Raw genomic sequence first — 18,008 nt, 5'->3', positions numbered from 1 at the left:
GCAGGGGAGGGACCTCGGGTCTGTCTGAGAGCCCTGGGCACCTCAACCCAGCGGAGGGGCTGCCGTGTACGGAGAGCAGCTTGTATCAGCTCCCTGGGGAACTAAGAGAGTGGAAGCTGTTCCTGCCTCCGTGTCGTAAAAGCCAGCGTTAAACTGAGCATACCCCACCAACCCACGGACATACATGAAGCCCAGGTGTGGGCTGGGGACAGGGGGAATCGGAGAACGCGCCGTAGCGCACTTTCCGGGGCTGACAAGGAGTGCTGCTCTGCGACTTCAACAAGACAGTTGCCTCCTGGGCGGAGGACAAGAGGGGGGGCTCCGGCTGCCTGCACCTTCCCCGTCGCAGGTTGGGACCTGCGACCAGGCTGCGGAGCTCCCCGGGGGGCCCGGACACTACGCCGTGGTAGGGATTTTCAGTTAGGACACGCCTCGCACTGCGGAGCGAGCCGGCAGTGCAGCATCCCCACCCCGAGCAATTGTCCAGAACTCAAAATGCTTCTCTGTTCTCTAATCTCGTTTCTTTCTCTCATTCTCCCAAGCGCGCGCCGCCCCGATCTTTGCGAGCAGACTTTCCGATCTCACTCGAGACGCGCGGCCTCGTAGCGTCCCCACGCGCTTTATGAACACCTTTCGCAAGTGGTGACTCCACCCCGTCCAGCGAAGAGCGCGGGTCCAGAGCCGCCGCCGTGGAGGCCGGGAGGATGAACGACACTTTCCTTTGGCGGCCGAAGCGCGGGGCCAAGGGCTAAGAGCCCGTCGCCGGAGACAACTCTCGGGGGGCAGTTAAGAGGGGGTGCGCTGCTCCCGGGGCAGGCGACAGAGGGCACTTGAGGCCGGGGAGGAGGTTTAGGAAGCGGAGGAGGCTGCAAGCGGAGAAGAAGGCGGGAGGGGAAGAGGGAAGAGGGAGGAGGGCTCGCGGCAGAAGCGGGGGCGGCGCCCAGCGCGCTCTTTCAAGTCCCCGCTCCCCAGCCCCGGCGGCGGCCCGGGGGGTGGCGGCGCGGCGGCGCTCCCGGCCCCTCCCCCGGCCCCGCCTCCGTCCCGCGGTCCGGCCGCCCCGCCGGCGGCGCTCGGGAAATATGAAGAGGCGCGCGGGCGGCGGCGGCGGCGGTGGCAGCCCCTGCAGCTCCGAGGGGCGCACGCTGCGGCTGCCGGGGCGGGACGCGGCCGGGCCGGGCGCGGAGAGGCCCGGAGTGCGAGCAGGGCCGGGCCGGGCGCGCGGGGCCCCCCGGCGCCGAGGGAGGGCGCGTCCCGCAGCCCCCGCGCCGCGGCCCCCGGGCATGGGGCGCACGGCGGCCGCCTGAAGCGTGGCCTGGCCCGGCCGCACACGGGCCGCGGCGGAGGCGCGGAGCCGCCCAGCGTCCCTGCGCCCGGGCGCTCGCCTGCCTCGGCGCCGCCGCCGACCGGCGCGACCTCCCGGGTGGAGGCGGGAGCGCAGAGTGCGCGCGGCGTCGCGGCCGCTGCCGGGAACGGGGCCCCAGGACGGCGAGTGACTCCGGCGGTTCGGTGCGCGCAGGAGGTTCCGAAGGAAGACTGGAGATGTCCTGGCTGTGTCGCCTCCTGCTCCAGTACCTGTTCCCGGCCCTTGCGCTGCACGGTGAGTCCCGGGAGGGTGGGAGCCCGGGGAGCCGCGCCCGCACGCCGCGCGTCGCAGTGGGCTCCTGTCTCCGCGAGCCCGGGCGGAGCCCTGCGCCCCCTGCTCACTCCTGGGCGAGGGTAACAGCGTTTCCGAGGCGCGGAGCCCTCTCCCCAGCGCGCCCAAAGCTGCTGTGCCGCTCGAGTCTTCTTTCTGGAAGTTGCAAAGCTCACACACAGACATCTTTTATCTCCTGAATCGATTGCGTCCAGTCCCAGGGAAAACTTTAATCTACAATGTTGGATTTTCAAACTATAGACTGCCATGAAAGCGCAGGCATGGTGACCCTGTTGCCAGAGTGCCAGAGGGGCTTTTGATGTGGGCCAAGCTTTTATGTGACTGTAAAGAGAAACCATGATCATTTAAGGGGAGAAATGGCTCGCTGGTGCTTCTGTGTGCCCTTCTGAGGACTAGCGTTTGTTGTAGGCGTGGTGATGTGGTTCTCTCCCAAGTACTGGGTGTAGTTTCAAGGTTGCGGGGACTCTGAACATCCAAGGTCTAGTAATTAAAACCGGTCTCCTAAGGCTCTTCGGAACTTGAAACCCTATTTCCTTCAGGCTCTTGCGTGATCGTTTTCTGTGCTTCATGTGCCACATTTTCTCAGGGGGTTCCCTTAGCCAGAGAACATCAGCGCTTTAAAAGAGGCCCAGGAATTGCCCTGAGAAAAGTAAAACAGAATTGCACAGGGGTCACCAGCTCAAATTTTGTGGTAGATTGGTGTTGATCATGGCTACAGAAGGCAGAACACATTGCACTGATTCAGTAAATCCTGAGTGAATTTTCCTTAATGATGGACACCTGACATTTCAGCAGCCCGTCTCCACCAGGAGCTTGGCTCTCCTTCTTCAACACCAGCGAGGCCACCCAAACCTCCGTAGATCACGCCAGGACCCTCTGAGTTTCTGAGCAGAGCCTGCAGCTGGTTGGAGCTTCAGAATGCATTGCAGCCGGGTCTGCAGACCGGGCTGGGACCCCCATGATGACCTAGGAAGGGCCCACTATACTCTCGGTCTTCGGCTCTTCCTAGTCCTGCTTGGGGCAGGCAGCTCCCACAGCACAGCTCCGCAGGCCCTGCTGAGGTGTCTTGTTGGGTCTGACCTGCCTGCCTGATTGCCAAGGTGTACTCTGACCAGGCCCCAGTGATCCCAACTTGAAAAGTCAGGATGGAAGGCCAAAGAGAGAAGGTATAATTATAGGGTTGCATTCCTACGCCCATCTGCTTAGAATTACAGAGCAGTTTTAATCTTTGGCTGAAACATGAAACAAATCAGAGCCAATGAACAGATCAAACAGCAGCTGCCACACACACCAGAAAAAAGAGGGCAACAGAGATGAAACAGAGAAAATTGTCCCCTTAGAAAATCTGTTGTGATATCTATGAACAAAAGAAGATAATATGGCCAAATGACTTTAAAATGAAAAATTACTTGGAAGTTTGACATAAACAGAACTTTTTGCATAAAGCCATTGCCTTTTGGACTACAAAAGTGATTCTTAAAGATGCAGCCTGGACCAGCTGAAGAAAATACTTCAAATTTTCTCCCTCTTTTGTGAGGTGGGGTTGTAATTATACTTCTGACCCCACCAGTCTAAGCTGGGATTGTAATAGCTGGTAACAAGAGCCCACATATATTCTTAGTGAGGCTCAATCATAGCCCTAAGCCTCCAAATTTGAGTCTGAGTTGGCCTGAACTCGTTGAGATCAGGGGTTTACCCAAATCCAGTTGTGCTGGGAGGGGAATAGTGTGGAGGGAGAGAGTAAGGAGCAGGCTGCACTGTGAACAGCAGGACAGTGGGGCCAGACCCTTTGCGTGTGTGCACATGTGCACATGTGTGTTATGAGTACATAAGATAAAGGACATTTGTGAAGTTAATTGAGTAATGTGGTTAACCCTACAAAAATACACAATTTCGAAGTAAATCTTCAGTTGCAAAGTTATTAACACTGAAGTTGCTCAAAGACTAACTTAGATCCTGGGACTCTCATAAAGAAAACGTACAGAGGGGATAGTTCAATGTATAAATCCTTGGGATTTAAGAAAGGCTTGTCATAATTCATTAAGATAATATAAAGCACTTGGAAAGAATTGGGTATTCTCCCATTCCCCTTTTTCCTCCTGATTTATACTTGCTTGAAAATGGGTGTTAATCAACCTCACCCAAGAGAATGGCTTGATGAGTATGTCCCACTCTACAATTTTTACAAGGATTTAAATATTCTGTAGCAACAGATCAAGCTTGATCATATATTTTAATACAAGTTGTAAATCTGAAGGAGATTACCTGAAATTTTAGAATGACTGAGGATTTTTTTCCTGATACATAGGCATTTTATTTTGCTGATGGTAAGATACCATTTGTCTGTTTATGGTAGCAATTGGTAGATAAAAACATTTTCTATGATTATGAGTGTACTTGTGCTAGAATTCAGTAAATTTAGTTTCAGATATTGTCTTGATTAATTGCGCCACTAGCAAGTCAAATTAATAAGATTAAATAGTGCATAAGGTCTTCATGAAGATTCTGTGTGGGATGTTATGGAAACCATGATGCTTGGCATCCAGTCTTTGTTCAGTTGGTTGGTTACTTTTATTTCAACTCATTACAAGTCATAAATCACCTCAGGTCCCATTGGCGAGTAAATTAGGCTCTGGCTAGACTTGGGCCTGTTGTTTATTTTTGCTTTTTTTTTTTTTTTTTAACTGTAAATGTAGTGCAAGACTCAAGTTCAAGATTTGATGGCCTAAAAGTATACATGTCAGTTTTACTTTCCTCTCCTTCAACTTCTGAAAACAACTGCATTTCTTAATCCAAATAAAACCTTTTGAATGTCATGAAGGTATGCAGCTGGAAGATATCCATTATCACTGTTTTCTTTGCTTAGATGAAAAACTGCAAAAGTCATTCAGCTCCAGAAACACAGATTAGCATGAGGCATTCTAGAATCAGTGGTGCTTTAATGCACAGCATAGTGCTGCTTCTCTTTGCCAGCAGGCGCGTTTGAGGGGAGACATTCTGTTCCCCATTGCTGTTTACTTTTGTAGAGGTAATTGATTTTTCTGAAAGGGGAAGGCACTTTTGAGCTATTCCCTTTCATTCAAGCACATTCTAGCAAAACTTAAAAAAAAAACTGTAGATTACCAAATGATAGCTTAACCAAGAAAATATGAGGAAGCATTTAAATAGGGTAAAATAGGCATCTTTGAAATGCTATTTTACTGAAGACATTTTTGTAATAAAGAAGGCATTGCCTTTCCTGCACCTTTTCCCTCTCAGTTATAAAATTGAAATGAAATATGGCTCAATGGCACATAATGGGAGCAGAGGTCTTAGAGTTAAATATTCTCCTGTGAGGTGAGTTGACTTGCTTCAGGCATGTGGCTAGGCAGACCTACAATAACCATGTTCATTCTTTTTCTCTCTAAATGAGAAAAAAACTAATATAGGTGGGTGATAGGACTGCATAAGGACACACTCTTTAGGGACAGACTGGTGACAGTTTGATATAATCAAATCAAGCTTACATTTAAGACAATTATAAAAACATACTGTAGTGATTGTATACACCTGCTAAAGGCTCACATCGCAGGACATGTCTTCAATAGACTACATATAGAGTAGAAGTGATTACAGAGAAAGCTTCAATGAAAAAACTTACCATCATCATCCAGGGACAACGTACTATATCAAGAGTTTATATATCCCAGTCATTGTTTAGTTCTCGCCAATCTGGGCCTAAAATTATTCTGATCAAATGGTAGATAGCTAGGTCAAATGATACGGTGTCACCCTAAAATTAGTAAGGGAGCTCTGTTCGGTAAGGGTTTTCCAGTTTTAGTCATTCAGCTAACCATTCATATAACAAGTATGTTTATAAGGACCTACCATATGCCGGTTGCCACTGCATGCTAGGGACAGGGGCAGTGTATTCCCCCTTTCCTGAAGAGTCCTGGAGAATATCTAGGGTTGGGTAAGAAAAGCTTATTGTAGAGCCCCGAAGCTGGGAGGATGGCAGGCTGTATGCAGTTGAGCAGGATTTTCTTTGCTGAGAATACCAACAAACCTCATCATACATACACATGCATGCACACCACGCACCATGTGCACAACATGCATTGTGTACTCACATCACATACTATGTACACACCACCCACCATGCACACACACGATGCACACACATCACCAACTGTGCTGAAGAGCACCGGTGTGGCAGTTGCAGTCAGCTACGTACCCAACATAAATTTTGCAGTCTGTGGTTCAACCCCAGTGTCTAGCCTGGGGACCATGGTATGAGAAGAAAGTGACACAGATAATTACCTCATTTTCAATCATACTTAAATAGAGCCAGGAATTTGAAACCTTAACTTTATTATATTCCTCACAGAGAAAAATACTTGTAAATGAAAAGGTTTAAAAATTGGCAGAAGCAGCTCTCTTAGCTTTTATCTCAAAAATAAATTGGAAATAAAAACAAGAGCTTGGTAAGCACAGCTACTACCCATGTAGGAAAATCTAGTATGTTGATGATACATGTGTGCTTTTTTATTCCAAAACATGGAAAACTGTGCTGGAGTTTATCTAGCAGTATCCACTTCAAAGCACACATTAACAGTAAAGACTGCTTATTTAATTGGGCAGGCACTTTAATGGCTAAGTAATTACCTGCATTTAATCTAATCAGTCACATTTTATCTGTTTTGAATTTCTACATATCACACCAGTTCTAACCTGAGAAAACTTTCTCACTCTGATTATCAAAGTAATACATGTCACATTACATAAAGTCCAGAAACATGCAAAATGAGTAAGAAAAGAATTATTCCAAACCCCGTATCCGGAGACAAACTTTGTTCATAATTTGATGTATTTTGACATAATACTTTTTGGAAATTGTCTTTTTTAAGCATTAAAGTGTACATATAGAGAATAACTTGATCAATAGATTGGTTCAGTCCCAAGTGTGCTTGAAAATAGTTTCCTTCTGAACTAATTTTACATTTTATTACATATGAAATGGTCTGGAATTTTGGCTCTCACTCTAGATAAGCCAGTAAAAAACTCCAGAATATATCTAGATAATTCAGATTTTTAACTGTTACCAGAAAATCAGGAGTTGGACATGAGTATCCTGTCGAATTTCACTTTTCCTTTCATACATAAGTAATGGTCCATACCTCGCACAGAGTAGGCACTCACCTATGTGTTGAATGAATGAATATTGACTTTAAAAAGACAAGCAGTCACTGCCTGCTGTCCTCTCCTCCCTTCTGTTTGGTCCCTGTTGGTATACTGGCTGGCTGGCTTTTTGAGAGAACCATGGGTTTAGGAATAAGCTTTGCTGGAGATGACTAGCACAGAAATACTCTTTTTTGTCCTCGTTGAGAACTCTGCTAAGGACTGCATTCTGAATGCATAGTTTGGTGAATTCAGTGATGTGGCCAGTCCCCTGGTCACAAAGGCCTTATATGTAGGGTATAAATCTCTGTGTACATTGCCAATCCTATACTTTCATTTTGGGAAATCTGGTTTTTTTATTTGATATCCTTGGTAGTTTTCACTCTCTGAACAGTAGACTATTGCAATTCTGATAGTAGTTTAAGATCACTGTACAGTCATTTGCATTACTGTTGTGGAGTGTTTTATTCCTTGGAAGTAAATCACTCGTACACACACCCACACACAACACATATGCAGACACACACATGGATGTAAACTCTCCAGAACTCCAGGATCTCATTTAGTTCTCTGGAAGGGGAAATTGAACCTAAAGCCTTTGGGAATTAATGTTTTCAACAGGTGAAAAATTTCCTTCCAGAGTCTATTTTTTCCTCCACACTTACTTGAAAGAAACTTCCCCTTTGTCATAATAATTTTGTCTGGGCCCAGACCATGGGACCCACAATGTTGGAGACCATTTTACATGAAGTCATTCTGATAACGACTTACTCAGAATTCCACTGGACTGGGAACTGGAGGACTTCCAGTGTAGCTCGTCTCATGGATGGCTCTTGATGCAACATAACGAGTGGTTCTCCACTCATTCCATTTTACACGTGCATAGGAGCTAGCCTTTAATAAACAATATATGTGTAAAGTGAACTGTCAAGTATTATACAAACATTAGTTATCACCTTATTGTAGTTTTTACTTTATATAGAGAAAAGCATATATTAGATGACTTACCAGAGGCACCTTGGAGACTGAAAACCCATAGCCATTTTCTTACTGTAGTTTCTTACAGGTTGTTTTTTAATCCTTTGAGATACTCTTTTCCTTGATTCATTTATAGCAAAAATCTTAATGAATGGGAACCCTGTTAACCAGTCTTCTAATTAACCGAAACATGTAGATGCCTTAATTAACCAAAACGTCGATGTTATTTGTGTGAGCACTAACACACATGTACTTTCTCACTGTCTTAAAGCAAAATGAGGGGAAACCCTTTCATGGCTTAAATCGAGTTGTTGCCTGTTCCCTTCACTACCTCTGTGTCCAAGGGACTATCCTACAGGCACTAATAATGACCTTACGCCACTTTAAGAACCTGAATCATCAGAGAAAGATCATAATGTCAGCTGCAGTCAACGTAGAATGGCAGAATTTTTAACGACGAAATACTGTGATTAGCCAACAATTCCACTTACACAAATAACAAATTAAGTGGAGGTTTTTAAAAGTTATTATATATAATAGTATACTTATTATTCTAAATACTAGATATACTCAGATAGAAACTATTATAGCCATTTGCCATCCTTGGGTATTGCATTGCTAAGTACCAGGATGATTAAAGTAGGACATATAAATATTTTGCAAGATGTGCTAAATTAGTGTAGGTTCCTGCTTTCCTGCCTCCTCATCCTTCTTTCCCTCCCTCCCTCCCTTCCTCTCTTATTTCCTTTCTTTTAAAATAACTTCTTGGTAATACCTCTCCCCACAATATGCAAAAGATGGTCAGTACCTCTCCAAGGCCACAAAAAAAATATCTAGTGCTATTTATAGAAAGAGGTCCCCTTGTCTCACTTTGTCATATGTTCAGTGAAAAAATGATACATAACCATTGTAGTAGCTTCATAATTGATTTTTCCTGCTTTGAGTCTGTTTCCATCCCTCCAGAAAGGGAAAAACTGTCTCTTCAAAGTGGAATTCTTATCGGGCCATTACATTGCTTAAAATCTTTTTTGGTAGTTTCTCCTTACTTTGCCAGTCCTATTCACCCCCCACATGACACACATGGCACTCTTGAACATGGCCCTGCCCTTTTTTGCTGGTACTCTGTTCTGGGCCATCCTGTGGTGGCCCCCTGAGGTGTCTTAAGTTCCTCCCACACAAACCCCTCCTGCCTGCCTCCTTGCATTGGAAGTGCTGTGTACTCTGCCTGTACCGCCTCCATGCACAGCTGCTCCTCGTGAAGCCATGATCATGAATTTAGAGAGTGCTCTATCTTATGAGTCCCTCTACAAGTCCATTTGAGACCTGGTTTCTCTCCCAGCTGAGACTCCCACGGGGCATAATGTTTGTAGTTTCCAGCCTAGAACAGTGCCTGACCCTCCGATACCTTTCTGATTGTTCAAAGAATAAGTTGCTAGTTTCAGTACTGAACTGGAGTTGACATACTCAGGGCAACACAGTGAACACAGAGAGCCCTGAGTTGACCAGAAGTCTAAGGTTGGTCTCCTGTGGAGGGCACACTGGCTGATCCTGAGAAGGAAGCTTGGGGCATAAGGATAGAGCTGTTACATTTGGCCTCTCCTGCAGCTGAACTTGGTGTTTTTAATGACCTTTTAATTCTGAGCAATTTAAGACCATCCACACTGCCCACACCAGGTAAGCCAAGTAAATCCTGGAGACTATAATCAGTAGTTGACTGCAGACCAAAGAGACTGTATTTCCTACCTCACAGCAACTCCTGGTTTCACTTGACTCATTTAAATTTGCCCCATAAGGGTAGTCAAGGTGGTGGGTACTTCAAACGAAAGAGGTAAATAGGGAATAAGTACAAACCCCACTTTTTTCCACCCAAAAAGTACGATATCACCCTAGAGTGTGAACCCTAAATCACTGTGTCCTGGGAGCTCTGCCGACTAGACTGTTCTCCATCTGGCTGCTCAGTCTTTCGCCCTCCCTCACTGACAGCCTTGCCAGGTTCATGAGCATTGCTAATTGGCCAATAAGAGCAATAGTGAAGTGGACAATTGTTCCTAGAAACCAAGTAATTTAATGTTAATCTTTTGCCTACTTTCTAGTGAGCTTCATATTGGTGGTTCTGGGATTTTATTTCTTCCATCTGTTGTTAAAAAGCATCTCTGTAGGCCCCCTTCCTCTGTGACTCTAGCCTTATGAACTACCCGGGCAAATCCCGACCTGATCACCCTCCCACTTCTCCACCTCTGAACCCCCGACTTCCCTCCCAGAGCCCTTCTTCATCATCTCCACACTTGTTCTTTGATATCGGGGTCAGTGAGACCTTAAGATCCTCAAGGTCAGAAACACTTCTCTGGATACTTAATGCTTCCAGTCCCTAAAATATACAAAGTAATAGTAAATAGTATTTGTTAAACTTAGTAGAACTTCTCAACAGCCATAGAGCCTGGGAGCTCCTTGTCTTTACCCTGAGCACTCTGTCCTCACAGTGAGCCTGGCTCTGGGTGGCTTTTACCATTATTTTAATTGTTGTATTATTTAGGAGGGACTTTTTGAGGTCAGCCTAAGAGCCTAATTATTATTTAAAGTAATAGCAGCTAATATTTAATGAGAACTATGTGCCAGGCCCTGTGCTAAAGAAAGCGGTTTCAGTGAGCTCTGAGACCTACCTAAGAGATGGGTGATGTTAACCCCTCTTTGCAGATGAGTAGACTGCAGCCTGGACAGGGTATAATAATTTGTTAAGGTATCAATGCTAATAGTGTAGTGCACTAATTGTAAGAGATAGATTTGTTGTGTGCTTTAAGATCTTTGCAATGGATGTGCATCTCTGGTGGAAAGGGGTTTCAATCCGTTAGCCTGCAGAGAAAGATCGTCAGGGGTGACACTGGGAGAGCGGGACACAGCTGCTTATATTGTCATCATGTCACTTCATTTATGTGTCCTTTTACTCTGTATTTATAGTTTGGTTGCAGAGAGGTCAGTTTTGAAAACAGAATAAATGTTTGAGCCAAGTATGCTTGGTTTTCTTCTCCATAGCTCACTTATGAATTACTCTCAGCTCTGAAAAGAAGAGCTACTGAAAATCAGGCAGGCCTGAAAACAGAGCAGGGGAGTGTTCGTTTGACATCAGTAAACCAAGTATCACTGAAGGAATAACTACAATTCTGTATTTGCTCACTTAGCAACAGTGAATTCCTTGGAGAGGCAGATACCCACAAAAAGGTGTGACTGTGTTTTATTATTGAGATACACACAAAGCAAACGTACAAAGTAAACGGATTACCTGTCAACGGGTGAAGCAATGCAATAGAAGGCAAGAGACATTGCCACATCTCTTTGAATAGCTGAAAGAAATGTCAAAGCAGTCTGGGACTGCCCTGCATGATTCATGGGCATCTCAGGGCTGTTAGGGCATTGTGTCATTGTTTAAATGCAAGTGTTTTTGTCGCTGCTGGTAAAATAATGATGCATCTTAACAATCACTGAAGTCTTGGATTTGTTGAAATCCTTTAAGTGGCAGATCCAGTTTCAAATCCACACAGCCTGGCTCTTGAGAGTTCATCCATATCTACTGTCCTCCGAGCTTTTATTATCCTTACAGGAAAACATTTGCAGCATATAAACGGGCTTACACATCAATTTTTAGAACATAGCTTGATTGATAGTGAGATGAAGGCTTTTTATGGAATGCTTAGTGACTCTTCCCTGACTCTCACTGCCTCATGATTTGAATGAAAATCAACGTTAAGTTAACCACAGTGTAATTGGTCACACGATTGACCTACTGGACAGCAAGTTGAACTGTGTTTCATTCCTTGATTGCCTAACAGAATTCAGGAAATCTTTCTCATCGTCAAGGTAATTACAGCTATTGAGTTTAGCAGAGGTACAGTGAATATCTCTGTGCCTCCGCTAGTTCAGAGCTAATAGAGATCAACACAGCTATCAGACGGATGAGGATGAAAACTGAAACTGTGACGCATACTCCATCAGAAGGCACAGTATAGATGGATGTCCATGGTAGCGTTGCTGAATAGTTCACCCTTGACTTTTTCAGGCTTACCACCTGGCCTAGTGCCACAGCCCAACAACTGAAAGCGCAGAATCGTTTCTACGAGGTAGGGGGAGGAGCAGTCAACACGCATGTAGTTTGAAAACAGGCTAGTTTTACAAAAGGTAAGAGAAAAATGACTGAGTCAAGCATTCTTTTTTCTCCCATCACACAGCCGCTTCACTTGGGGAGGACTGAAAGGGGGTGGGGAGAGAAGACCCAGGAGAGTCATTTTACTGGGAATGACTTACCTGGATGGAAGTCGACGCCACAGGAAAGAAGGTCCTCTCCTAACAGCCATGCACATTGCTGTCTATATCACCAGACACGGATTTCTGAGCTATAATGTTTCTCGCATTCTAGCTCAGGACCAAATCACCTGATTGGGCTAAATGGAGCTGATGGTGAGGTTGCATTTGATTTGAACATGGCACCATCATCTTATTTTAGAATCTCTTTTCACAATTTTCATGAATCATACCCATAGATACTTTTGCCTCTCATTGCTTTTTACTTCATTTAAGATCTGTAAGAACAATCCAAAACTACTGCTCCGTGCAGCTTTTACTCAGAGAAAAACACTTGAGAGTTCCCATGTGGAGACCGCTGTCTTCTCAATACCAAAGACTTCTGACAAAACATTAGTTCAACCCTCAAAATAATGGCAAATATCTGAATATTTTATAAATACTGAATATTATCAACCTGTGGGTCTGAGTTTCTTCAGTAGATTTGCACCATGTTGCTGTAAGTCACTAGATTTTGGGTCTAACTTTGCACTTTCAAATTATTTCTCATAATCCGTGGCTTCTCTGTGAAGTTTTTCAGGTGTTGATTTAAAAAATATATAATGGTGTCCTCATAGGTAGCATTGTAACAGGTGCATTTTATTTATTTTGCATATATTTTCATTTTTGCACATTTGTCTTAAGTAGTATCTTCTTTTGTTAGTGTGCTAAATGCATAGTAGGTCCACAAAGAAGACCTATCAATTTGTTAATTAGGAAGTGAATTTCCAAGGAAGCACGGGCTTTCAGGTTTCCTTTGTTTGTATTGCCTTATTCTGAACATGAGACTGGTGGTAGTTGTGCATGTGTAAATTTTGGCCAACCCAAACTACTTATACCAAAGATGACCTTAGTCCAGTATTTCTTTACCCATGGAAAATAAGCAGGTGCAGTCTTCCTGTAAATTTCCTAATTTAAACCTTACATTGTATCCTTAACTTGTCAAGGACTTTGTGGATGTGGGGCTGCACTTGGGACATAACTGGAGAGTAGTGTCACACTCCTACCCACAAGACTCATGTCCCCTTGGTGGGCAGCCCCATGGAGGTCATTCATTGGAAAAGAATTCCCTTTTTCCTGAGGATGTTCTCCTCACTTTGTGTCCCCATCCCTGGTGACCAGTTTCTTATTTCTCCCTTCAGTTCCATCTCCAGTTCTTTGCTGACTCTAGAACACACACATTTTTTTATTCAGCTCTTCAGCACATTCATTTGTCTGTGCTGCACAACTGCTCACATGCACGTATGACTTTATTTGCCCTTTCATAGACTTGTGGATTTGAGCTCAGGCTTTGCCAGGAACTAGCTGTGTGACCTCATGGAAGCCCATGTTTGTCATCTCTATGGACCTGTTTTCTCACTTGCGGAATGACCTCCCAGGACACTTCCCACTTGGGAATGTGCATTCTAGGACAGCAGGACCATGACCAAACCTGGTGGAGGAGGAGTGCGTGCCCTGCCTTTGGTGACTTCCCTGCCGCATGGGCAGTTTCTGGCCTTACTTACGTCTGTGCCCAGTGTCCTGTCAGTGAACTTCTACTTTTCTTTTTCAGGGCTGGCCGAGGGGTCTGCTCTCCTTCATCCAGACAGCAGATCCCATCCTAGGTCCTTAGAGAAAAGTGCCTGGAGGGCTTTCAAGGAGTCACAGTGCCATCACATGCTCAAACATCTCCACAATGGTGCCAGGATCACTGTGCAGATGCCACCAGCCATCGAGGGCCACTGGGTGTCCACTGGGTAAGAGAACCAGGGCAGGGTGGGGCAGGGAGGGACCAGAGAGCTGGGGTTTATCCCACCGCTATAGATACCCTTCTTAGGGTGTCTCAGATGCATAAAGACTTCATATAATCCACAATGATTTAGGTGTTGTCTACATTCTAACTAAGAGCCAAGCAAGGATTTGAAACTCTGCTGGGTAAAGAAACAGAGTTAAGTACTGTAGAAATCTTAGCTAAAGCAGAGATGATATTATGTATACTACTGTTAATCACAGAGTGTGAGTGAATGAGTCGTTGTTTACCAAACTCTGTGGGACCACTTGTGTATAAAAAGAAATGATTAGCAAGTGAAATTAGAGGTCTGTGTTTCACCAACACTGAAACATGACTTGAAAGCTTCGGATGGTCTAAATATTCTAACCATATTCTGGTAATTTAATATATAGCTTCAGGGTTCTAAGAGTAAGTTAAAAGGTACTCAGGCTACCTCTACTAGCCAGGGCTTAGTTCTTGTATCCTTTTCCAGGCTGCAGAGCTGAGATTTATCCTTGTTTGTGCTCTGGCTTATCTTCCATTAGAGCTTTTAAAAATAACCTAGAGGCAGACCTGCAATTTTCCCCCTACCCATTAATTGCTGAGAATTAACAAGGTCAGCTCTGTGATCTGATCACTTTTCCCTTGCGGCCCCAGGTACCTTGGGGAGGGATCAAATGCATATGTACACAGAAAAGAAAAAAAAGAGGAATTTTATAAGATAATTGAAGACCCAGAAGTTTTTTTTTCCTAAAAATGGAGTTTCTAAAAATAACCACATGATAAATATTTGCACAATCTTAATGTGATGTACTTTTAAATAATTTATCATTTTATCCAACAAATATTTGTTCAGTGCACAAATGTTCACCATTTGCAAAGCACTATTGTAGATTTCGTGTATATGGCAGAGAACAAAACAGACATGGTCCCTGTCTTCGGGAATTTTACAAATAAACACCAAAGAAGTACTATGAAGAGGGGAAAAAAACAACAGGTTCTTAAGGGGAATACCAGAGTCCTATTTTGGGATGGGGTGGGATCAGGAAAGGCCACCAAAGGAAAGGACACTTGAGCTGAGATGATGTTAGCTGTGCAAAAACTGAGGAAGAGCTTTCTGTCTGGAAGAACTACCAAAGGCTGGCTGCAGGAACAGCGGGCCCAGAGCCTCATGGCCGGACCAGTTGACTGGGAAGAAGAGCATGAATGCACCTTCCGTGGAGGGTGAGGCTGGCTCCCAGGGCGCCCGCAGGCCAAGTCTCCTTGGTGAATTGACTTTTAACCTAAGAGAACTGAAAAGCCATTGAGTCTTCCACAGGCGCCATGCTTAAGACATGGTTCCACTTTATTAGAAGACACTCTGGCTACTGTGTGGCACATGGATGGTAGAAAAGGTGATGTGAGGATGACCAAAAAAAAGATAGTTGCAGCCAATCTGGCTAGAGATGAGGGAGGCTTAGGCGGGGCTGATGGTGGAGCAGATGGAGAAGTGAATGGGCTTGAGATACGGTGAGCTTTGGAGGCCTGTCAACATCAGTGCTTAGATAAAATGTTAAGAATAAGTGATCTTAACTAAACCTCAACTGACGTGAATCACTGCTCACACTAAAAGACCCGGGGAAGACCTCTCACAGACAATGGATTCTCAAAGGTACTGCTGACGGCTTCCTGTCCATGCAGTTTATTTGATGTCAGTTGACAATCTTTACTCAGTGAAAGTTGCCCTCTTCTAAATATTTCTCTTTCACCAGCTTGTTAACTAAAAGATGTTAGCACTTCTGAGAGCCACTGGCCTTTGGGATTCAGTCCCTCTGCTTGACTTAGCAATGCTGAGTCAGCTCAAACCAGAATTACCATAAATGATTTATACTATATATATATGTATTACAGACGCAAACAGAGTTATAAGGCCAAAATTGATGCCCTAACAGTCATGATGTCACTGAGACTAGGACCCAGCAAATAGGCCAGATGAACTCTTTGGCCAGTATGTTAATGAATGGCTCCACTGTTCCCTGGTGTCGGCTGTGCTGCTGTATAGGAATCGATTCTAAGTAGAGCGATGTGAAGAATACACCTGAGGTAAAGCCACCAAGCCATTTGTGCTCTAGAGCCCAGTTCAAATATTTCTGGCTTGGGAATCTCCAGCGTTTATCTAAAGCCACTGTCACTTTGCCACTGTCAGCCAGCACAGACGGAAGGACCCCTTAAGTCTGTTGTTATGTTAGCTTTGCTCCTTTATTTTTCCAGTAGAGGGAAAATTAATTTTGACTAGATGGGAGGGTGAATTTTCCACTGCCCCTGAGTGACCCCTCCCTGAGAGCAGATCCATTTCAGGACAATAGACATCTAGCTCCTGCTGCTGTAGATGAGGTCCATAACACAGAAGCACTCAGAAAATCAACCATTTTGAACTGGCATAAGGATAGCACTACACTTTCATTATTACTCTTGTTTCTTAACACTAATGAGTCTCTTCTCAAGGCCTTTGGGATTTTAAAAGTCCCCCTTCCCTTCTCTTCCTCAGCTGTGAGGTGAGGCCAGGCCCAGAGTTCCTCACAAGGTCCTACAGATTCTACCACAACAACACCTTCAAGGCCTACCAGTTCTACTACAGCGGCAACCGCTGCACCAGCCCCACGCACACCCTCGTCGTCCGGGGCAAGATCCGCCTGCGCCAGGCCTCCTGGATCATCCGTGGGGGCACCGAGGCCGACTACCAGCTGCACAATGTGCAGGTCGTATGCCACACGGAGGCAGTAGCCGAGAAGCTCTGCCAGCTGGTGAACCGCACGTGCCCCGGCTTCGTCCTCACGGGGGGTGCCTGGGTGCAGGATGTGGCCTACGACCTGTGGCGGGAAGAGAACGGCTGTGAGTGCACCAAAGCTGTCAACTTCGCCATGCATGAGCTGCAGCTCATCCGGGTGGAGAAGCAGCACCCACTGCACGACCTGGACCGCCTGGTGGAGGAGCTCTTCCTCGGCGACATCCATACAGATGCCTTGCAGAGGATGTTCTACCGTCCGTCCAGCTACCAGCCACCGCTGCAGAACGCCAAGGTACCTGCAGCTGTGGCCCTCAGGGCTCCGCGGCCTCCTGAAGGCAGGCCTGTGAGGGGGGCTCTGGGTCGCGGAGGGTTGCTGGGAGGGAGGGATGCATGCAGCCTGTGGGAGGAGATCTGGGTGGGCCACCAGCTTGCCTGGTGGAGGGAGCACATGGGGTGGGGTCACGGTTTTCCTATTGGACATGGTGTGGGGTGTAGAGGCACTGGTGGTGCAGTAGGGGCTGGGGTGGCTGTCCTAGGAAATTCCTAAGGCTCCTTGCAGCTCTGACACTCTGGGACCCTCTTCTGTGATTCTAAGATGCAAGAATGAAGGAAATAGTGAGATTTATAACCACACTTGGGATAGGCAGGCAACAGTGGCAGGACCCAGCCCTGGGGGAGGTGGGCAGATCCCCCCCAGGAGTGACAGTGCCGACTGCTCGGGGCTGTTAACCTTATAGAAACTGCCCCCCATGGGTACTCTCAGTCTTCACAGTGACCTGGGAGGCAGGTATTACCCTCCTAGGTGGAAGAGGGACACAACTAACACTGTAGCGCTGTCTCCTGTTAGTGAGTTCGGCACCAGAACTTGAACCCAGTCCACTTTCTGCAGACCCCATGCTGTTACCATTTGACTAAGTGAAGTGTAAAGTCACTGTGGCCACAGGGAGGATGAAGGGGGGCCAGAAACAATTAAAACCTTATTAATATTATTTTCTTGAATGATAGTCCAGTAATTATATTTGGAATTCACAAAGCCTTTCCTTCCCACAGGCTCAGAATCCGTGTCAGCATGTAACACAACCATTTCCACCACAGAAGCTGGGGATGCTCTAGGCGGGGAGGGTGATACGGGGCTCTGGCCATGGCCGGGGGCAAGCAGATTTTTCTAGAGGGACCCCCACCATTACATATGGTTTTGTGGAATCCTTTGGAATATTCACTTCCTGCTTAAGGGATCCTGCTTGACTTTTGTTTGGAGGTTTATTCATTTTTTTTTTTTTAATCTGTTTTCTTCTCAGTCTTCTGAGCCCATTCATGACTGGGGAGATATCACAGAGTTCGTGTCCTGCCAAAGGCCACCGAGTATTACT

At 45.7% G+C, this 18,008-nt stretch overlaps 1 protein-coding gene across 2 annotated transcripts in view; it reads left to right on the top strand.

Moving 5' to 3' along the window:
- The first annotated feature begins 1,120 nt into the window (after positions 1 to 1,120).
- APCDD1 (APC down-regulated 1) overlaps positions 1,121 to 18,008 on the top strand; it is a 31,403-nt gene continuing 14,515 nt past the window's right edge. For both annotated transcript variants that reach the window (XR_005056691.2, XM_017656510.3), the window contains exons 1-3: positions 1,121 to 1,597; positions 13,674 to 13,857; positions 16,399 to 16,930. Coding sequence is in view for 1 of the 2 variants with exons in the window: in XM_017656510.3 (XP_017511999.1) it covers positions 1,540 to 1,597; positions 13,674 to 13,857; positions 16,399 to 16,930 (774 nt within the window). In the remaining variant the exon portion in view is untranslated. The remainder of the gene's footprint in view (positions 1,598 to 13,673; positions 13,858 to 16,398; positions 16,931 to 18,008) is intronic.

The sequence above is a fragment of the Manis javanica genome, chromosome 9 (assembly GCF_040802235.1).
Source record: "Manis javanica isolate MJ-LG chromosome 9, MJ_LKY, whole genome shotgun sequence".
NCBI lineage: Eukaryota > Metazoa > Chordata > Mammalia > Pholidota > Manidae > Manis > Manis javanica.
Note: the sequence above shows the minus strand (reverse complement) of the source record. Positions and strands in the feature narration are given on the sequence as shown.